Raw genomic sequence first — 23,508 nt, 5'->3', positions numbered from 1 at the left:
CAGCGCTGAAACATTCCACCTCCCAGTAGCAAAGAACATATGCAGTTTCTAAATAAAGCCAATACCCCAAAGTGGATCCAGTGCTGATAAAGCCACACCAGATCTAACAATCCAACAGTCTTCTGAACTGAAGTTGCCAGAAATAAGACAAAGGAAAAAACTGCATTAATTCTAAGCATGCTTCAAAACACAGTGTTTCATGGTTAACATTAACCTGGTTCTGAGGTGTAGGGCAAATAGTGGCCTCAACAATGCCTTCACTCATATACAGTGTATGCAGTCTCTTCAGAAATTATTTAGATCCCCTTTGCTTTTTGCGCACTTTCTAATGTTGTATTTAATTTTAAATGTATAAAATTGTCATTTTTGCCAACCAATTTACTATCAGTAATCCATAATGACAAAGTGGAAAAGTGTTTTGCAAATTTATTTAAAGACAAAAACTAAAATCTCTCATATACAAAAGTCTGCACTGGCTACTCAAATATATATGTAATAATACTGAAATCTGCTGTGCCACTAAATCTGTCCCTTTGGTGAGGTGAGGTAATCACCCCGTCCCTGTGGACATTATATAGTTTATAGTGCAGGCTACCCCTTGTTTTTGTGGAGCCCTGAATCGCTTATCAGCAGAGTGGCGCTGTAAAGCTGCAGACAGCCTTCTATCAGTGATTCACAGATATCTCGACTGCTGTGAAAAACAAGGGAGGCGCAATGTGAATCTTTGGTTTAAAATGAGATCGGTTTGGTAAGAGATAGATAAGAGGAAAAAACACCAACCGATTTGCTTACTAAGGCAACTGAACATCACATTTACAAGTTGTATAGCTCTGCAGAACAAACTTTTTTACGCTCTTGACACTTTTCTTGTTGAACTACAGAGCTCAGAAGAGACAGACCATTAGGAAGGGGAGTGTTAACATGGGTGTCATTTCTTATTCCAATTCTATTCAGAGTATTATAACTTTTATGTCTCTAACAAGGCAGACTGACAAAGATCACACTCCTATCGACAGGAACAGAATTGAATCACAGCATTTCTTAGTACAGGACAGAACATTATGATGCTTTATAGTCAGTGGTCGATTTGTGAAAAAAAAAAAAAATTACAAGCAGGATGGTGTTAGTGTGACCTGTGTGTGCCATCCCAAAAATTCAATTAAATCAAACTCTGTTGCTTAGATTCCAATCAGATACCAATTCTACTGTTTATCTGCACTCAGGACATTTTGAAATACAACATGTCAGATGACATTTCCTCCCATCATGTCCCCCGAGTTTTCTAACTGCTGTTAGACACTGCAGAAAGGAAAATAAACACAAGCTCAAAACCTGGTAGATATCACTTCTCACCTCCTGCCTTTGTTGCATTTCAAATCACCTCTGTGACTGTTGACTTTTGCTCCCTGATTGTGTTAGCTGTGCCGTGTTTGCTGATAAAACCAAAGGAGTGAAAATTTCTTAGAGAAACAACTCGATGTTTGCAGAACAAACTAAGTGCCATATGGCCTCCCTTTGTTGTGATCTTTTCATTCAGCAGCAAATTCAACCATATAGAGTAAAAACAGTCCTCCATCTTTGAATTCCTTCGGCTGAGTTTTAGTCTTTCTGCCTAAAAAACCCCTTACCAGAAGGTTCCTCAAGTAATCATTTTCTAACCCAACAAACTCCTAAATTCTTGTCAGTATTTAAAAATGATAAAATGAATCACATGCTAATGACATTAACAAAATTAACATGAAATATCATGTAAACATTTTATCCTCTATCATTAATGTTTTTATTCAGCTTTTTTTATTCACCTGGACAGTTGTCCTCTGATCTGCAGTGTTTAACTTCACAAGCTCTGTGGCTGCAGCCCCAGGTACCTTTTAAGTCACCAAGCAGAGAGAGAGCCTTAGCAGATGTCCTGTTTGAATAACAGCATACTGTTTGCCATTGAGGAGCTCCCAGTTGCCTAGGAGATGCAGCAGATCCTGACAGACAGATCTGAAGCTGAGTGATCAAGGACGTGAAGTCTCAATCTTTTTCTAGCTGACGGTCTGGTTCGGGCGTTCATCATCAGAGTCACCTCACCTTACCCCAAAAGATCAGGTCAGAGGAAACAGTTGATGAACAAGACACATTGATAGTCCTTGTTCTGCCAAAGCTTCTTTGCTAATTCACAAGAGTTTAGTGAAGTATGCCCTAGCTTGTTGGACAATAATGTAATAGACTTTAGTATGATGGTATAACGCACAACATTAAGTATGTCTCCTAGAAATTATGTCAATATGTTAGTGAATTGTTTTCCCCATTTACTTTCTAGTGGCAACATAATTTCTTGCAAGACTATAAAATGAATGAAACACATTACCAGTGAACATCTTACTGATACATTTGGTATCAACCTTTTTGCAACTTGCTAGACAACATTTCCTCGTTATGTTAAAAGAAAATGCAAGAAAATATATTTGCTGTTGCAGGTTAGTTGTATAGAAATGTATGTTCTAAGAGACAGGGTTGAAAATTACCTACTCAAGCAATATATTTTACTGTTTTGTCCAGTATTGTCATAGCTTTCATGAACTAACAGTATTGGTTGAACGTTGTGCCAGTGCATGAGATGGTAACTGCTTGAGCTGAATAACACTGAGGCAATAATGCTGAGAAGTGGATGGACAGCCCTCATGTGTGGCAGATGGGTGTCATGTTGTGGACTATTGTGAGATGAGAAGTGCTGTACTTCAGGCTCATAGCTCAGATAAGTTGCCAGTGGCTGATAGACGTGACTCAGAACGTGAGCGATGTGAGTGATGTGCAAGATATACAGAGAAATATTACTGCAGTTTTCCTCCAGTGTTTTTAACTCTGTGTTTGTGGGTGTTAGTGCCTGTGTCCTGCAGATGCAGCCAGGAATGACGTTAATGGAAGTGGTAATAATGTTTAACACCGCTCATTCACCACATTGCTGTTTGTATGTAATGTTGTGCGAATCTGTTACTGAAAAGATCAATTAGGGCTCAGTGAATCGACATGGTGACTCACAGAGACGACAGAATGTGGGCTCGTGCGTAGGTATTGTACAACGGGTTGTGGGGCAGCAGAAAATACAACAAAAGTCTAACTGCTGATTTTTAATTTGGATACATCTTTACAGATCAAATATTTGATTTTCATGAATGCTTCATGTCATGAATGCTTCCCCTTAACCTTAAATATTCTTACCGTTAACATGAGTTTTTGTTTTTGCACCCCCCCCTTTTTTTTGCCTCATAGGTCCTCAGAGGACACTTAACCTTCACTGGGGAATATTCTGAAAGGGTACAAGTAGATTTTCTGAACATCAGTGCTGCACTGACACTACACATTCAGTCTTGCTTTTTTTGTTGGTATTTAATCATCTTTTGCATCATAATTGGCTGTGAACTCTCCATGCCAGCTGCAAAATATGATAAATGAGTCATTTTGAATAAACAGCAACCTTAAGCGGTGAATGTCCTAAATTAGTGAATGACTAGTCATTAATTTAAATGTATTTAATTCAGTCTGTATGCTCAACAAATAGAGTATTAATCTTAACATAATAGTGCTCAGATCGAAGGTATGAAATGAGTATTTCCAGTCTCACACATCAGTTAGAGACCAAAACAAGGCTCAGTCGGTGCTCCACAGCCAGCCGTAGGTGCAACATTTGAACACAGACACAGACATGAGGTGGGGGGGTGGTCTGTAGTCATTTGATCAGCGGGAACGTGTTGAAAGCCCGTGGAGAGTCTCTACAACATAGGACGCTGGCTTTGATCCCAGCTCTTGGCCTTTTCCAGAGGAAGTTGTCCAGAATGAGCCTCTTCATGTTCCTGGCTCCTCTTCCCCCAGGAGCTGGCTGGGACTTGACTGTTCCATCTGGACAAGCTTACCGCCGCTCAGCTCTGTGCCTCTCTCCTCACTCTGTAACCTAATCTTATCTATTTTTCCCCTTTTACCTTTTCATTACACTTTAAGAATCTAACAGGTAATGTGCCATTAAAAGTATGTCTTGCAATATGCTATATTTTCTCAGTGTCAACAAATCACATGAAAAGACTAGTACTACAACTAACAATTATTTTTGTTACTGATTAGTCTGCTGACTATTAGTCTGGAGCTTGAGGTAACATCATCGAATGTCACGTTTTGTCCAAGCAACAATTCAAAACTCCCAAAAGATGAAGAAAAGCAGTAAATTCTTGCATTTGAGAACTAGAAAAAGCCTTATAGAGCTAATCCCTTTGTGCCATAGAGATTCACTGTTGTCTGTTATTAAAAACAAAAAACTATTAAAAACACAACGATGAGCCTCACTGTTGCACTTACATAAATGTTACATTTTTATGTTAAATGTGGGGACTTTTAATTTATTTTGTCCCACATAAACCATTGTGCAGCTGTAAAAACTCCCCAGCACATTTCAAGGTCCCCAACAAAACAGCATTTACTGTGCCCAACAACTGTGGATTTTTTTAATTTTTTTTTTAAAGAAAGTAAACTGTGAATTCATAACCTGCTTTTTACAGGTTTACTGTATATCCTCAGTAGGAATGAATGGGCTTGGGGCTGACAGACACAGACATGGTAGCGAAGCCTGAAAATACAGACGGCCTAACACATGATTGATCTTTTTGTGGTATTTGTTGACAGTAATAAAAATAAAGAATATTGCCAGCTTTATCCTTTAAGAGCTGTTGAGAAATTTGATCCTTTTTTAAATTTAAGTGCAGATTATAAAGACTAAAGTGGCTCAGGTGGCTCCCCTGTTGTCCTTCTTGGCTGAGGTGGCTTTCTGCGTCAAATAAATACATATTTATTTTCATTTTAATTATTGTTGTTATTGTCGTTCTTGTTGCCACTGCTGTTACTCATACATTAAATATTACTGTGAGAGAGCCGGCCAAGCACCAGTTCAAAGAGCGACAATTCGTTAATTTTAAGGGCTGGCATACATTTCTTTCAGTGTCTAAAAAGAAAGACCTCTGCACTTTTTCCTGTGCATCTTTCTTTTTTCTCTTTCTGCATGAACGAACTACGTAGATTATAGAGCTATTGGACAGTTTGGCTTTTGATTGATTAATTACGGTTCAGTGTGGTGATGGCTGTAATTGTCTTTATGTGGTTATTGTGTTATGTGAGGGTTGATGCCTTGATTCCTTATTATGAAATCTGGGGAATCATCTAGTGGTTCTGCATTGTAATTTCTTATTTTGTTACTAATTTCATCACATTTGATTAGATACTTTGGAGGTCATAACCATAATAGGCTAACTTTTGACTGTGGTTAGGTAAAGTCAGTGTTAACGAAACTTTATATTGGATGTTGCACATTGTTTATAGTCACAGTCTGAGGAGAGGCGACAGAGGCAGAGAGAGGAAGAGCTGCTGGAGGCAGCTAAAAGACGTCTTTTCAGAGCAGCAGCTGGCCAAAAAATGGATCGTTATTAAATACTTTGTTACCAGTTCACACACGCATGTCCAAGAAGTATTTTTTTTGTCCTCCTGTCTTTTTCAAGTTGGAAGACAGCATGGTAAATGGGTTAGTGTATGCTTCTACTCTCTAATCAACTTTTAGGAGTGCCCTTTACTTAGATTGAGCCAAAGCCTCTCAAAATGGTCCTGTATGTCTGTGCTTTTTAGAAACACGCTGGCAAATTAATGATGTTCAGATTTTTTAAATGCCACATGTAATGAATTTCTGCCTTGGAGGAAACATTAATAGGTAGTACCATAGATAAATCTTCGCTGTGAAAAGGCTGAATTTGATGGTTAGACTGAAAAACTCTGTTTCTTTGTGTAAGCAACTGCATGATGCTGAAATGAATTAGTCTTCTGTACAAGTTACAATATGCAATTTTTCTCCTTGATGGAGCCTTCCCTTTCAGATTGTCATGTTCCCACTCCAACACTTGTCAGTCACCTTGATGAACTATCACCAGTCAAAAGGCTGCCTACACACTATTTAATCTGAGCTGCACTTACTGATCAGTTAAAGCACAGAATCGGTTCTCAACTCTGAGCTGATATGCTACTATAGGTAGTATGTTACCTATATATGGAAGAACTATTTTTTTTTACAACAATATATAATATAACAACACACAATAAAAAAAAAAAAAATTTAGTCAGCTCTAAGCTGATTGGATGCACTTTTTAAAGGTGACAAAGTTCAGATAATTTGAACACAGAACGCAGCAAATAGGTGCAAAAACCAAGGTGGTGTTACCATAACGCTGCTCTTTCCTCAGGAAAATGATGTTGGTGATTTGTCTTAAGAAGCCTGAAGTGCAACAAACACCATCTGTGTCGTGAAACGCAGCCTCATTTGATGGTTGTCACTTTGACGCCTGTAGCACATGGACGAGACAGAGGACGTAGTCAAGGTACCGTTTCCGGGATGTGTTGATCCAGGAGGCAAATGTAATGTGATAGCTGTTTATGCTGCAGAATTGTCATGTGTCGATGCTGGAGAATACGGCTCTGGTGTATGTTAACACACCAAAGCACAGAAAAGAAAAGAAAACATAGAAAAAGTGGTGGTGGGGTTTTGCTGGTGTGTTTTGCCTTCAGAGCTGTTCAGGGTGCCATGGTAGCCTAATGGTTAAGGCACATACCATTTATGATAATGTCCCCAGGTTGGTTTCAGGCCAGGGACCTTTGCTGCAATGCTGTAACCCCCCTCTTTGAAAATAACAGGTAATTATTATGAAAAAGATGTGTCGTGTAAGGTTTGGTCCTCAGAAATACTTTGTGTGTATGTTATCATCTCTAAACTGCTAAACTGCTGCCTATTCATTCACTTACATCCAAATAACCCCCAAATCTCCTGTCACCTCCTGGGAAAGCGTGGGTCTCTGTCACCTCTTCTCCTGCACCAACACACAGCTCCTGAAGGGTCATTTATTATGGAAGCTAAACACCTGAAAATACCTATGCTTCAAAAGAAAATCTATTTTTATTAAAAGCAGTCTTGAGAGAGAAGCTGTCAATAGGAGCTGCTGTTGGCGTAGGTGTAGTAGTGTGTTGATTAAATGGAATTGTATTTATGTTGTTAGGTTGCTTATATCCCTTTTTTATTAGGTCCTTGGCGGAGTATGTGTCAGGCAGTATGATGCAGTTACACCTACAGACACTTAATGGATAAAAACAGTGTGCATCCTGTAAACTCCCCAGGCCTTTTAGGTCTCCAATGCAAGTTCTGTCAGAGTGTTTTAAAATTAATTTGTGTGTGTGAGAGTTTGATGTGGTGTTGTTTGTAGGAGGAGGAAGGGTATGTGACTCAGTGAAATAAATAGTTCCACATATCCCAGCATTAGTCACTTACAGAAAAGACATGGGATTCAGCTCCTCATCTTTTCTCCCCACTGACTCATAATGGCAACCGTTTGATTGACTGGGCCCACGCATTTTCTCCCTCTCGGCCGACCCCTGATTCAGTCATAGGCGTTACAGTAGACTGTTAGCAGATGATAGAGACTTTTTCTGGGGTTAAAGGTGCAAAATGCCCCGGGGACTTCCTTCTCTGAGGACATAGAAGTGTGCCTTGGACGAACATTTCCCTCAAATGCCAGAAAACTAAAGCCCTAAAGTTGAATTTCTCCAAGTCAAAACTTCACAGGATGATATGACATTTTCCTGATTTTACGTTGTGTGGGTAAATTTTCATGTTGATCTATTTGTTTGCATCAGTCATTTGTCATCTGTGTTTGTGCGTGGGCACCATCTGCTGGTCACATCTGGCAGCACTTCATGCAACAGCTGTGTTTTTGTTAGTGAGCTCATTGCAGTGACCCCTCCTGACCCCGCCTGAGTTAAATCAGTCCTTTGGCGGTCGGCCCCTCAGACACAAGAGCCCTTCTATCTCGCTACTTTAATGCTTCATTAAAATGGATGCAGAGAGAGAAAGAGACATAATGACAAAGCGAATAACAAATGTTCAGCTCATTTTCTGATTTGCCATAAGGATGTCAGTGCTCTTTAGATACTTTAGATACATAACTAAAGGGCAGCAATTGTAGGTTATAAGTATTAATCACATTACTTAGCCCCCCGTGACACATCGCTATGAATAACAGTGATTTAACCTATAGGTTGTTAACAAGAGCTTTAACATTTGCTGTTCTAAACACTTCATGTGCAGCTCTCATGTTGCTACGATTGAAGAGACAAAGGAAAGAGCACTACCCACAGAAACTCAGACTTCATCAACACAAAACCCCAGCATAAAGACATTGTAGTCACACTGTTTGATTGACAGGTGATCTATGATAATTGCAGTGCAGAAGCAGCACAGCAGTGAACATGTTACACTCACAAAGACAGTTAAGAGCACAAAAAGAATGAAGATGTTGGATTGAATTATTTAAACTCTTTAAATTCTGAATGAATCACTTACATACTGTACATTTGAGATTCAGATTTGATTTGCAGCTTCGTTTTCTTGATCCGTTTTCTAATGTGGCAGAAATGTGCTGATTTAATGTGCGCTTACAAAAACATGTGTTCTCAGATCACAATAACAGTCAGAATATTCCTGTGTAAGGGTCATATTTGCTTTTGTCTGCTGCCATCTTAAGCATGTCAGTGATAAGCATCAGGACAAATACTCCTGTCACCCATAAATACTCAGCTGAGCTCTAATGCTCGGCCAACATTTGGCAACCTTCATGATCTCTGAATCCCTGAAACTGAACATGGTGTGAACCTGTCCATTTGATGTTCGATAGGAATAGATGAGGACTGTTCTGTTAATTATATGTTAGATTTACTGTCCCACTGAACTATGCATGTAAGGTAGGAGCAACATGTGTTTACAGTGTACGGCTTATCAAAGGAAATGTTTAGGTACAAGCAGATTTAGGACTTAAGTTTGTATGTTTTGGCTGAATTCACAAGGTTTTGTTTTGGGTAGAGGAGGTATGGGTCACTGTCTGTGGGCCAGACGTGAAAATCTTGATCTCTGTTTTTTCCATCACCCCTCAGCTCCACTGGGAAAACACTATTCACTTGAGATACAAGGAAAAGTTTAAGTGACATTCCCAGGGTTCCTGTTATCTTTTATCTCAAGCGGCCTCTGTTTTTAGACAGAGTGGGGCCCCACTGCCCAGCATAATGAAAATCTATCCAAGCTGCAGCTTCTCAACACAACACATCTCTGGCATGTGTCTACACACGGAGACCTGCAATCACTGGTTAATGTTTGTGCACCGATGGGCCAGGGAAGACAAGAGATGGAAACTGTTGTGTTTGGCAGTTGCCAGTTTACTGCTGCATGAAGGCAGCGCTGGACACCGCTAGTTCACCCGTGATATGAGCTAACAACACTATAATTCAGGCCTGGCCATATTTAGGCAGGGCTCAGTGCTATGTAAACAGAGCTTACAGCCGAGGGGAGGGCTCACCCCTGCACTCGTGTCCGTGTCCATCAACAGAGCTTGCAGATAACTCTGTTGAGAAAGGTATTGAAGATTCTCAAGCTGAGAAGTAAAAGTGGATCTGAAGAGTTTAGAGATTCCCACAAGTGTCTCTGAATATACAGTCCATCATTACGAGACAGACCTGAGAGTTATTTTATGAATTCCCTTGAAGAATGCTGCTGAGATGGACGACGTGTACCAACTGTCAGGATTGAGAGGGCTGCACAGGAGATCAGCGTAAGAAGAAGCCTTTCTTTAACCCCTGCGCGGCAGCATGAGTGAGGCCCTCTGTGAAAGCTCTGGGGAGGCTGATTCCTTCCCATGCAGCAGCACTCAGCCCATCAAGCTGAAACCGCAGTCAGCGTCTGGGTCACCCTGTGGATCTCCCAGGATGTCCCCCCGTCACTCTCCTCTTCTATTCCGCAAACTCCTGATGAACCGTAGCATTGCCCTGCAGAGGCGCTTCACCTTGGCACACACACCCAGGTAGTGTTAAGCTCAGTGAAGCCTTTGACATGTATGTTGCATGTGCGGGATTTGTTCTAGAGAAGTTGTTGTTGTGCATAGATAAGGTAATATAATTCTGAAGGTTAAGATTCAGAAATCACTGTCAGTGTTTTCAACACTGTGACCCCTCTGAACCTGAATAAACTCAAGTACTAGAAAGTTGTTTCAGGGGCTGATAGGTAATGTGGGATGTCTCAGTATTAAAGTCGCTGCTTCTCCACATTATCGACATGTGTGTCATGGGGTTGGTGTGGGGAAAAAAAGCCCCATTGTGTGATTTAAGGTAACTGTGGGAAATCATGATGTTGTTGACGTCGGGACTGGTGTCATCTCAATGGACCTCATTGTTTTTGCAATGAAAGAGAGGGTCTTGCTTTGTGCCTAAAGGTGTTCATCGCAGCATTCAGCAGGCCTGGCACAGGTCAGATAGTGAGGACAAAGGAAACTATAGCAACAGATGTACTCTTAAACAGAAACCTCGAGTCTGAGACGAGCAGAGAGGGATTAGGGACACCTCACCGCAGTAAATACAAAGTTGGCCTTTAATGCTGCACCTTCATTTATTTAATTTCTCATGACTGAAAACAGGCAGCATGTGTCTCTTTTACGTCAGAACAGATCAAGCTGATTAAATTTGTTTGAGTCGCCTAAATTGGTATTTCATGTCTCAAATACCACAAATGTCATATTGAATTCCACTGTGTAATGTGATTGATGGAGATAGTCATTTTACAACTCATTGTTAAGTATAAATATCAGAGAGACTTTATGAAGTAATTTTCTGATCTTTACAACAGAGACTGTATCACTGTGAGAAAAAGAAGCGCTGGTGGGTAGTGACGTATGATGTAGATTTTCCATGTACACAACCATGACCTGCAGGTCAGTTGCAGAAACTGGCAAGGAAGTTGCAGGGAAGGAAACTCACCCTGCTGTCTAAAGCCATCATTTTTCAGTTTTGTCTGTAACAACTTTGTTTATGGTCAAGGTACGAGTTTAGAATTTGACAAGAGTAGACTGATGTTTGAAAACAACTGATAAATTCAATTATTTATAGAAACTCATTTAGAAAGCTTTTTGTAGAAACACTCACAGTGTTGCATTATGATCTGAGTAGTTGTTGCTCTTACAGATAGATGTTTCAGTTTAGCAGGACTTTAATACTGAGAAATCTGCGTGTTTCCCACAGTTATCTTAACATTGTTGTCCTGAGTCATTTGATATCATTAAAATCTTGTCGCCGGGGGGGCTTGTTTCATGGGGCGACAAGCTTTTTGCAACAGTAGGGTTCGTCTCTTCCTGTGGTTTTAAACCTTGTCATTGTCAGTTTTGTCAATCATACACACACCATAACTGCTAAGGGAAAAAAAAAAACGAGGCCCTTACAAACCTTTGAAAACTCAGAGGAACATTGGTCAAATGGAATGGAATGTAATTTTGGTCACACGCATAGAGCCTACCACCGACACTGTTTGCACCTTCGCTTCTTCTCATTACTCTTCATTAATCCAGTTAATGCTCAAGCCCGTTCAGCGTACACATTTCTTATTAAACTCTGATGAAAAAAGGCTCCCATGCCAATCCAACTCACAGCAACTTTTCATAGGAAAGTAATTAAACTTCACCAGATGTGTCAGAGAGAAAAACCAAGCAATTATTTTATCCCTGGAAATCTACCCTGCAAGTGGAGTTCGCTGAGCAGAGCATGGTTACCGGTAACCTATATGATATTAATACACTATAATAAATATAGAATGTGATAAAATGTCAGTCATCACAGTTTAAAAAAGAGCAAGAAACTACCAGTGATGCTAGAGAATTGCACTCTCAATAAATACCAATATCAATGTGGAATTAATGTCATACAGACTGAAAAACTCCTGCACATTTTCCAACTTTTATTTTATACAACCTCAAAACATCCCTCATCAGATAAACAAGAAACCTGGATGCCTTTGCCTCCCCCCCCCCAAATACCCTGTAACTGTTTGCCTGCCTGGCTGTCTGCCTGTAACTATGTAGAGGAAGCAGCTTGTAAACATGATGTGTGTATTTACGTCATCCATCGTTACATTTCAGTGTTGTCATCGCGCTCGCCGCCCATGTAATGTTTAAACTTCTCAGTGTTGTCAGCTGCTCTGACTGTAAGCAGAGACCGCCATCCTCTCCCCTCCCAAGTGGTCTCGCACAACTGTCAGTCCAGTCCAAACCACAACAGATTGAAGGACACGTTTAGCTTCACTTCACACTTCACCTTCTCTCGGCCTCCAGCATTTGTCTCATTACCTGTGTCTTACTCTTACTCCCATCTTCAGGCTTTGTCATTTATTTCAACCTTCGTTAATACAGGGTGGCCCAATGAGAACAGCTCTCTCTCTCTCGCATGGGTTGCCTGTGTAAACAGGACAATACAAGCAGAGGCAAAAAACCAACAGTCAGAAAACTTACAAGACTGCAGATGAAGGAGGGGAATAAAATTGAGAAAGGGTACAAGCATTAAACCAGCATGAAATACCATATGACACCAAATTTATGGGTAGCACTGTGTGTACTGTAAGTACCCATGTTTGGCATTAATAAGCAGTATACAAACATTTAATACATGATTTGGAACACATTATAATGTGGTTGTAGCAGATATCAATCAATCAAAAAAAAAAAAAAAAAATATATATATATATATATATATATATATATACACACACACACAAAATATTGTTCCAAGTACTGTTATTTCTGTGCTGTTAGTATCTATTCTACTAATACTTCAGTTGTTTAAATGTTATTGTTTTTAGTAGGTGGCACGTAAATGTGCCAACCACAAGGCAAGTTATACAAGATTTAGAGATAAGTACGTCTATCAGTTCAGCATCCTCTTTTTAGTTTGAAGCTGTCACATAGTGCTTAGGGAAGTCGTTACTGTGGCTTTGACTGTTGCCACCACAACAAGTCTCTCTATCTGCAGCTGAAATGCTTGAAACTTTAAGTGCTTCCAACTAGAAACACAGACTTTGCCCTCACTGCTGCCAACGGCCAGTCCTCTCTGCTGTACAAAGATGGCGGCACGGAAGAAGAAGGCCTTGGCAGGAAAAACACAACAGATAAATCAAAAGGGACTTGTTTTGCTGAGTCACTCACATGGTCGATAGCTGGGTTCCGGTTCACACAGTATAGCCAAATCTACATTATTGCTCATATCTACAATATTGCCACTATACTTGCCTTACACAATTAAATTACTTTAAAAAAATACACAACAGAGGTTCAAGATTTTTTTCCATAGGTTTGAAATGCTTGGGAAAGTGTGGAAACGCCTAGAATGAACACATTAATAACCTGTCCAGGTGGCACCTAAAGATGTCATAATTTACAATGATAACAAATATATCTAAGACTTTATTTCAAGCATATAATTTTAACAGCTCTGCACTGGTGAGACCTCATTGCTGTTTCCTTTAGGTTAAAATGTTAGTGTTGGGAATGTGTTGTTGGGTTTCAGATGGAGGATGTGTATGTGTATACGAAAGGGGTGTAATCTCACCTCTGAGCCAATAGTCTGTTGGCTGAAGCTCCATCCCGTGTTTAACATCTGACTTATTATAATACGATGTGTGAAAAGTTAATGAGTGTGGAGAAGTCGTGAAATTTGTCTTCACACTAGTCTTCTACCTTCCTCACTGTTCTAGATCCTTTTACTTACTTCCTCATTTCTGTTTTTCATCAAGGGTTTGAAAAGAAGCAGCAGCAATCTTTGCAAGCAAACATTGTGTACAGACAATTTTATACTTTTTATTATTATTTATTATTTTGGCAATATTTAGCCTAGTCTATCTAAGATGAGTAGTTGATTGAAGAATATAATCAAACTGATGAATCTTTGGGTTTTACACAGTTGGTTGAACGAAACAATACAAGTAAAGGTGTCATCTTTGGATCTGAGTTGTAAGGGTTATTTTTTGTCTTGTAACCTATAATGAAAATTAGTTAAAGCTCTAATTTAGACCATTATGTGACACTTGAAATCTCACAAAACTGATAAGTATCAGTCTACCATGAATACTTTTTTGTAAGTGTGATTGTTTGTGTTTGTTTGGTACTTTTGTGGAACAAGTTTTGCTGTTCATCCTTCCATGCCCTTCATCGCCCCTCACACCCCTCTTGCCACCCTGCCCAGCAGCAACTCTAACAATATCCCCCTGTAATTATGTAGCTTCAGGGCAGTAGAAGGAGGGTGTCGGGTCAGGTGGCTCATTGATCTCACGTGTCAATGAAGGCTGAGCCAAGCCAGCTCTGCCAGACACAAAAACACCCTCCAGCCACGCAGTGGAGTCAAATCTCCTTTTGACAAGTTGGGACTAACCAAAAAGTTCCTCTTTAATTGTATAAGTCTAATTGTATGAGTATTTTTGGTCTCACAAAGCTCTGAAAGGGTCAATGTTTGCTGCTTTGGGATTGCCTTAAATATCTGACAGTGTGGCTTAAAGAAGGATCAGCTTGTAATTTGATATCAGAGCTGATATATTCATCTTGGCATTGGATATTCTGCACAAAACAGACTCCTCGATAGCTCCTGAGGACTTGGTGGGCTGTCCTCAGCTCCCACAGCGACCTCAGGGGACTCCTACAACTCTCACACTACTGGAGGAAGAGGTTAAACCTAATTGAGTCTACCCTGTAGTATCAAGGCTCTCAGCAACGACTCAGCCCTTCCTCTTTCCTGCAAACGAGTGAGTGAGTGACTGACTGACAGAGAAGAAGAGTCACAAAGTTACTGTTAAAGTTTCTCGTCGGATCTCCTGTTTTCTCCAGGGACAATTTGGAACTGTGCTGCTAAAGACCCTTACAGGAATGTAGTCAAGGACACATCTGGGATTAGTTTGGTTATTTACAACAACAAGCCAGAGAGAGAAGAGGAATAACTGTGGAAAATCTTCAGTGCAGTGAGTCTTCAGTTACAACAGCTCCCTTTCTACTCCTTCCTCCAGAGAGACTAAATGAATATCACACTCCTGTCAGCCTTGTCGAGGCTTGCCTGGGACCTCAGTGGAAGAACTCTGCAACATTCCTCAGTGATTTTTCCTGCATCTTGAAACGCCGAGCATTAATCAGATCCATCTGACAATATCAGTTTTGTTTTTGTGTCTTACCTGGAATTCCTTTAGTTTTGCCACGGTTCAAAACCTCATGGAGTCAATACAGAACAACACCACCACTGATGGTTCATGGGAGAAACGTAACAGATTGAGTTACAGAGTTCAAGAATCTTCATAAGATGTGCAAGCTATTTTCTTTACAGTCCAGAGTGTCTCATATGAGTCAGGAGCTCAGGGGACAATGAACAAAGACCTCCGATTGGCGAGGAAAGGGGCGCCGTCTGGTTTCGGACACGGTCGGAGACACTCGTGCTTGGGGTATGTTCCTAAACTATGCATCATGCATTTTTTCAGCGCTCATATTCATGAGAGGGAGTGTTCATGCAGGCTGCAGACCGCAGCTACAAGCACGGACCTGCAGTGACACTTTCCCCATCCAGGCTGCAGCAATAGAGAATACTGTAAGATGGATAACTGGATATCCATCTTCCTGATAGACAAAGGTAGATAACACCTCAGCTGCACCAAGTGCTTGGACTTAAAAGAATAGTTAATAAAGAATGTAGTTTGGTGTCTGAAAATGATTCAGAACTTAAAAACATTAACTACAAATAAGTTTGGTTTCATCCCACAGAATAAAAGAGCAAAGGACTTTTGTCTCAAGCTGCACTGGCATCCACAAAGAACTCCATTGAGAAACATGAACCAGTTTCTACACACTCATTGGTAGGAAATGGACCAGAAAGCAGGGGAGCAAGAGTTTGCAAAAGGCTGTGAGACTCTTTTTTTCTGCTCACCCAGAAACCTTTGCTTTCTTGGTTTGAGTGTCACTGTTATCATGGGCTGTGTTAAATTTAAATGGATGGTAGAGAGGGAAAAGATTTATGTTTATCATTTGGAAGCATTCATGTCATCTGACAACTCGGGACGGTTGTGTGATAGCAGAATTGGCCTTGAGAGATGTAAAAAAAATTCTTTACATTGACAGTGTAGTATCATATCCCCTAAATTTGGGTTTAGCTACCTTGAATGATGTACCTTGGCTGACAGCAGGCATCCATGAGTTTTAACTTTGACTTTTAGCTGTATCATCTATTCATTGTCGCAGAAGCACACAGGGTATGTTAAGGTAAATTGGTTTATCAGTGTGATAATGAACTGGAATGTGTTCATCAGTCTGATGCACATTCACGTCTGATGGGGAAATTCCACACATGAACCTTCATTATATTCATTTAATAGGCAATTTAAGTCTGTAAACTGTAGAAAGGGTTCACATGATGATGTGTGTGTTGCTCAGCACCCTGAGTGATGAGGCCAGTGTGTTATCAGGTGATCATTGAGCTGCATTCTTTCTCTTTCTGCTAGCACTTTACCCAATGACCTGAGAGGAAGTAAGTTTTGTTTGTGGCAAGTTTAATTCAACAGACTTCCTGTTGTTGCTGAAAGTCTTCCAGATACATTTTTCAGTGCAACTGACCCTGAGTGTTGACACTCTGACAAGTGTTGCTGACTGAACACAGAACTCTGAAATGAGTGTTAGACTATCTGGCAGTTTAAAAACAGACACACATACAGCACAGTTTATATTTTTGCAGTGCACAGGACTCAGTTTGTGAAAAAAATATTTTTCTTTGTCACTGTATGTGTTTGAGTGTGTGTGTTGTTGGTTTGCCTGATGTCTTGTTGTGTCTGAGCAGAGGGAGGGTGTCCATGGAGAGATAGCCCCGCCTGTTGTTACATGATGTCACAGCAAGGGCTGGACTCATGTCACACTGACGACAAACAGACGCTGTGTCTCTGCATGCGTGTCAAGCTGTAAGCACATACATGCACAAGTCTTCCGCACATGTTCTCATTGTGTGCATGTTTAAATATGATTTTTTGCATTCCAGTGTGTTGTATTTTGTGTGTGCTCTCGCGTGTGTGTTCATGCCTGTTCCTGTCCTTGTACTGATAAGCAACGCAGTGGGCTGGAATCAGTAGGCACCACCTGGCTCGTCATTCTGCTGCTGGGTCAGTGGTTGACTGAGCTTCCCATACCACATCCCAGCATGACCACACACTCCACACCTTCACTCTGTTGCAAGAACACACAGTACAGAAAAAGGAAGGGGGAAACTGAAAAAAATAAGTTAGTAGTACCTGTGGCTGTAGTTTTGACATATACATTTTAGAAACATGATGTTTGAGTATAGTAGTAGAGTATACTGCTTGACTATGACAACGCACTGTAGGTATGAATTTGAAAGGTCACAGCTGAAGTCAGCATCTCTAAGCCAGTAATACATTTGGCAAAATAGTGGGTTTATCTGGAAGCAATTTCATTATTTTCACAGACTGTACATTGTGATTGTGGTTGCTCGTCACTTATTTGATTATTTTTGTACAACTCAACTGAGCCATGTACAGCATAGTTATTTTACAGGTATTTTATATAAAGGTAAACACATTGTCCAAGACTTTTATTGGTTTGATTGTGCTGTGTCTGGGAGTAGTTGGCAGGTTTGAGTTTCCCATTCAAGCTCATACCTGCCAACTAAGAAGGATGATAAAATGATGCTGTTGTTATGTCAAATGTTTGTTAATGCTGCAGGCTTCTGAATCACCATGTAACAGTTAACCACAAATGATGAACTGACATCGTTTTTGACAGCAAAGAGGAAACGTTTGCCTCGCAGATGCAAGCAGACTCTGTTGTGTTAGGCACTGTCTCCTGAAACCTTGTCTGAACGGACTCTAAGTGGCAGACAGAAGCCGGCACCTGGCCACTGCCTAAACCAGGATGTTTTTCTTGAAGTGAGCAGTTTCAGATTGCCAGGTTGAAGGGATGTTGCGGTGTATGTAATTTTAATCTTATCTAGCAACTTTGCAAACACACAGAATCATCTGTTGGTGTTGGATTTTTTTTAATTTATTCAAGAGTAAGGGACATTGAAGGAACTTATTACTGCATCATGATTTGTTGTTGTCAGGGTGACTTCCCTAGGGAAATGACACAAACCGCGGTTAAGACAGGACATGTCAAATGTAAAATAGCCTGATCATTTACAGATTAAATCTGTGTGAAACAGGCAAAAGACTGTCAGCTCATCCTAACTTGTAGCAGCCTGCTTGGTTCTTCACTGGTCCCAGCTGGACCCAGTACAGCCATAGCTGAGTCCAAGTAGAGTGGGGGCGGTGGACAATAACACAACAGACCCCCAAAATAAAACCCCTGAGCCTAGAATAGTTCCCCAGCCCCGCCAGCCTGGCTGCACATAATACATATAACACACATAGCACGTGAATGTGACATGTGTTTCTCGTTTCCCGTGTATACACACACTCTCTCTCTCTCTCACACTCATACACACACGCACACACACACACACACACACAAACTGCACCCTGCCACAGCCACCCGTCCCAAAATCCATATTGATTGTTCCACCATAGAATTGCTGTTGGTACTCTGAGGTCATGTTGCCACATTAGGTGTTGTGCTCCACCAGCCGTGGAAAAACAGTTGAGAGGTTCAGGCCAGAGTCAGTTTCGTTCCTCTAGTTGAGATGTTTTATTCAAGAGTGAATGTTGGAGACAGAATGGTGGCCAGAAAAAAAACACAAAAAAACATTTCAGCTTTCATAACATCCCCTTCTGATCTTTCCTATACCATCTTTTCAGTGTTGGAGTTTTAAAAATACACCAGAAAATAGTAGTTGTCATGATACTGAGTCTTTACAATTCTCACAGTTTCTATTGTTAGCTGTGGTAATACGTGCCTTGCCCTGTTTCTTTGCCTTGTGTTTGTAAGTTGTGTGTGTCTGTATGTGTGAATTTGTGCCTTTCTTGTGTGTAAAGATAGTGTCAAGGCATAGAGCGACCTCTGCTGGGCAGTCAGCTCAGCTTCAGCAGACTTTACTCACATATTTGCCAAATATCCTGAATGTGAATCTGGGTGTTGTTAGAAAGTATGCTTGGTCTAATAACTTGGACAAATAATGAGCCAAAGCCAAAAAACAAAAACAAAAAGTGAACAGACACTGCCCTCTGAAATAACACATTCTGGTTAACTCCAGTTTGTGTGTTTTGTGGGAAGCGCAGGAGAGGCAACGTGACTCCGGTCCTCCAGGAGGAAATAAATTTGTGTATGAGCCTAACACCATGGCCAACTGAAGCCAAGATGGAGCAGTTCCTCTTAGAGCCATGGCATGCTGGCACGGGAGGACTTTAAAGCTACATTAACACTGAGCCTTTGAGTACTGTCTCACTCTCTGCACGTCAGAATTGGGAAAAGTCAGATTCAGTGTGATTGTCTCTGTTCGCACTCCGTTGCTTTACGCTGTGTGGCATGAATACAAATTTTCGTTCTGACCAAACACTGCAGCGGCTCTCTGGTAAGCCCTTGTCTGGCTAAAGGCATGCTAATCATTGAAATCACACACAGCAACAACCAGCTGAAACAAAAACCTGCATGGATGAAAGTCACCGCTCTTTACTCTCAGCCGAATGTGTCACCTCACAAGCTTCTCCACAAGGTGGGGCAAAGCCATCTCAGCTCTGTTGTTGGATACATATGCAAACAAAGTTTTGCCAGCTCTTTAAAGCAGTCACAATTACCATATGAGCTCAGTGGTAGAGAAACTGTTTTAAAGTGAGGAATTACTTAACTGTACAGCATTACTAAAGAGAGGTTCACAGTTTTTCAACCCAGACTGTACTGAAATGTTGTTTTCCTATCATTTTAGTTGTGTGGCACTATTTCAGAAACAAAAAACTTGTTTATCACAACTGCAAACAGGATAAATATAATCTTCAACAACAAGAAACTCTCAATATAGTTACACACATTATGAAAAAGGGTCATGTGAAGTTTTATTAATGTAATTCTGCAGATCTTTTTGGTTCTAATGTGGATGTTCTTTATCCAGGGGAAATAAATTAAGTAAAGCCTGACAGAAAGCATGGTCGGTCTTTGAGAACAACATATAACCTTGTCTGACTTTACTATGAGCTTCCTGTTTTCAAAAAGAAGATCTGTTTTGCTTTTTGAGGCCCACAGCCTGAAGCTCTTTTGCCTCATTTGACTGTTTATGCTCAGTGAGAATCTGCAGCTGAAGGTTTGTCATTGCTGAAGGTGTCTGTGATGTTGTTAATGAAAACAAAACCAGGGTAGAAAGTATCTGAAAAGCAGCAACTGAACCTACTAAATGAATTAACAAAAAAATAATGTAGATTTTCCTGCATGTTTCCTGACTTATATCTGATGTTTTACTCTGATAATTTATATCATATAACCTTGGTACAGACACACACACAAACACTTACATGTGCACTTTCTCACTCTCCACACAGTCATACAGTACGTGACACTCCTCTCTCGAAGCTTATTCTCATTAGCGGAGGTAATGTTGTCATAGGAGCCAGCAGCCAGCTGGGCCGTAGAAGTCATTTGGCTGGTGGATTTGGTTACACAGCGGCCTCACAAACACCTCATTCTCAGCAAACCTCCGCCCCGGCATCTGTTTCGAGGTCCAACATGTTTCACAAGTTTGTTGCACAAGGAGGGAAGAGAGCATTGGTGGGAGGGTTAAGGGGTTTATCATAGTTTAAGTACAAGGACAAAACTCAGAATATCTAAATATGACACCAGAAATCACATAAGCCAAACATTTGTTTCGTGGTATTAAAAATGGCCACAAAGACAGTGTGGTGGAAAAAGCAGGGAGTAGGGAGGTGTAACAGGCATGTGTGTGTTTTTAATGCAGGAGGGAATTATCGCGTTGAGGGGTTTCCATACAATTTTACTCATTATTCCCATGACTTTAAACTTAACCCTCGGTTGTACATAATTTGGATCCAGAAAAATGAAAATGGGTATGTGTGAAAATGTGAGACTGGTTGTGACCTTATCATGGTGAAATGCTCTGTTTGTGCTGCCAAGGCACTAACTCCTATAAGGGTCTCTTGAGGCAAAGTCATCCCACACAGGAACCGAATCAAGAACCTTTGTCAATTTATTGTAATTTATTAGAAAATAGGAAAACACAGGGCACAAAAACACAATGGATGCTCACTAACATGGGAACCCATTAATTACAGGGACAGGTGTAAGTGATTGGTGCATTGCCAGACAGGTGGCAGCGGGTGAAGGCAGTGGTCTGGAGGATTTGCTCCCATGGTTCAGCCTCCCAGGGAAACCTTCTTCTTGGGCTACTACAGAAATATGGAGTACTGGAGGGGATTAATAAGAGATCCATCTATAACAAAAATGAGACCTGTGTCTGCCTTCTTGGGAGAAAAGTGCTTATTGTTTGATTACAACAAGCCTTTTCCTTGCCAGTGATGAGCCCAGGATGTAGTTCTCCTGGTTTCACTGAACTATGACTGACAGCTTACACATGGGCAGTTTGCAGCTGACTGTGAAGTGGTTCAGACGAGGGTCAGCGAGTATGAGGCCTCAAACCTCTGGATTGACTCCTTTGGGTTGGCAGCAAGTAGCTTCCCCCAGTTGCAACATGCTCAAGGGTCTTAGGGTCTCATTTATGAATGAGGGTAATGCAACAGAAAGGTGCAGCATCAATGTGAATGGATACAGTCACACAGAAAACAGAGCAGTTCAGGGTAACAGTTCAAATCGGCTGTGGGATGTATTGGAGGCCTGATTCCATTGAAGACAGAAAGTGAGCTTCTTTTGTCTCCACTAATTTAGAGGAATCTTTGACTGATGGCTTTCAATTTTTGTCATATTCCTGAACAACTGAGCCATTAGTGCGTCCCAGGTCTAGGCCCGCTGGTACTAACTGATGTCACCCAGCTGGCATACAAATCAGCCAGTAGCAGATGTACAGTTGCAATATCATGCATTTTAAGTCACATCGAGGCAAATCGATACAAAGTGCAGACCTAAATCTGGTGAAATTTAATCAAAGCCTTGTGCTGGAATTAAATGAAAGTGGCATTTTGCTGTATTAGTGAGTAAGTAGATGAGAACTTTTTTTTTTTTTTTTACATTTACATAGAAGTGCACCTCTTTTAATGGGCGAAATCAGGACTTAGAGCTGGAGCTGGAGTGGCGATGGAGTTACGGCAGCAGCTTTCAGATGAACCTGCACTCCAAATCCACTTCCATGTGCCAGCCAACACATTCGACTCGGCCTCCTGCCCTGTGCTGTGTCTCAGAAGACAAATATTTGTCTGTGATGTGAGATCACTGGGTCCAGAAAGTCCATGGCGAGACTGGCTGGTGCTCCTCCGCTGGAGTTACTGCAGGTTGGAGCGCTCGGACCTGGAATTGTGCAATTACACCTGATGTTATCAGAGAAAACTGTACTGTGTATTCTGCAGGTCCAGAAAATGCCTTTGCCTTTAGTTCTCTGAATTTAAATGGATGAAAATGGCAGAAAATGTAGATATGGCTACATAGATTTAGCAACTCAGGTGAAAATGTTAAAACTATCTTTCATAGTACATTGATACTACTATCAATGTACTATGAAAGATTAGTACAAAAAAACTGTAGAAATGCATGTAATCCATTTATGCACATGAAAACACAGCGACCACACATACATACACGACTCAAAATCACTGGAGGCACACACTGGAGGCCCCCCCGTCCCTCTCACTCACACACACACATACGTATGTACTCCATGTCTTTTTTTAAAGCCTCAGGAGTCCATGTGCTGGAAGGAGGAGACAGAAAGAGAGAGCCATAGAGAGACGGAGGGAGGAGTGTGTCTCCTGAGAAGAGAGAGTTCAGCGCTGAACTCCCCAATGTGGATTTGAAACAAACCGCTCCACGCTCTACTCACGTTCAGGTTTCCAAACCGCATGAAACAGCAGCGCGTTGCTGAGGAAATGACTCTCTAAAACCCGCAGTGCTTTGAATCCCCCTTCCCTTCTTCACTCTCTCCTCCTTTCGGACTGGAGACATGCTGCAGAAACACACCGAGGAGGGTTTTCCTCCGTTTGTCCGCGCGTCAATGGAAACCTGGTGCGGTGTGAAGGGAGAGGAGCGAGCGCGCAAGAGTCGAGGAGCAGAGGAGCGCCCGGAGGAGGAGGAAGATTAGTGAAGAACAAAGCAGAAGGGAGACAAAACAGCCACAATCATGAGTTTACCGACTAACTGTGTGTATCCGGCCCCCTCGGTCCAGGATCGCTACTTCAAAGTGCGGAACGGGAACATGTGTGGGTCGCCATGCGCCGTCAACCGGCCCATCGACATCGTACAGAAACGCAGGCGGTAGGCCAGATGTGGTTTCAATCCAGATGTTGTTGTTGCACAACTCTAAACATACTGCTATGTATTCGTTGTTTTTTTTTTTTTCTTTTAAACGAAGTTTCACAAACCTCCCCCTGACAAACACTTATGATAAATCAAATCTCATAAGTTAAAAAATCACCACAACTTTACAGTATATAACATGCATAGAGTGTATGCCATTCAGTGATGAGTTTCAGTTGTCTCCTTTATCTCCTGTGGTGTTATTTCTATA

General features: G+C 41.1%; 1 protein-coding gene across 8 annotated transcripts in view; it reads left to right on the top strand.

Annotated features, from left to right (window-relative positions):
• The window catches only part of LOC121183709 (cAMP-specific 3',5'-cyclic phosphodiesterase 4D-like), a 98,876-nt gene that overhangs the window by 34,266 nt on the left and 41,102 nt on the right, over positions 1-23,508 (top strand). For 2 of the 8 annotated variants that reach the window (XM_041040892.1, XM_041040890.1), the window contains exon 1: positions 9,442-9,911. The exons of 4 other annotated variants lie outside the window; for them this stretch is intronic. In XM_041040892.1, coding sequence (XP_040896826.1) covers positions 9,700-9,911 — 212 coding nt within the window. In that variant the 5' untranslated portion in view covers positions 9,442-9,699. Of the gene's footprint in view, positions 1-9,441; positions 9,912-13,710; positions 15,344-23,004; positions 23,256-23,508 lie in introns of those variants that run through there. 2 more of the 8 variants (XM_041040895.1, XM_041040894.1) reach the window with 2 other exon arrangements.

The sequence above is a fragment of the Toxotes jaculatrix genome, chromosome 6 (genome assembly GCF_017976425.1).
Source record: "Toxotes jaculatrix isolate fToxJac2 chromosome 6, fToxJac2.pri, whole genome shotgun sequence".
Lineage (NCBI taxonomy): Eukaryota > Metazoa > Chordata > Actinopteri > Toxotidae > Toxotes > Toxotes jaculatrix.
Note: the sequence above shows the minus strand (reverse complement) of the source record. Positions and strands in the feature narration are given on the sequence as shown.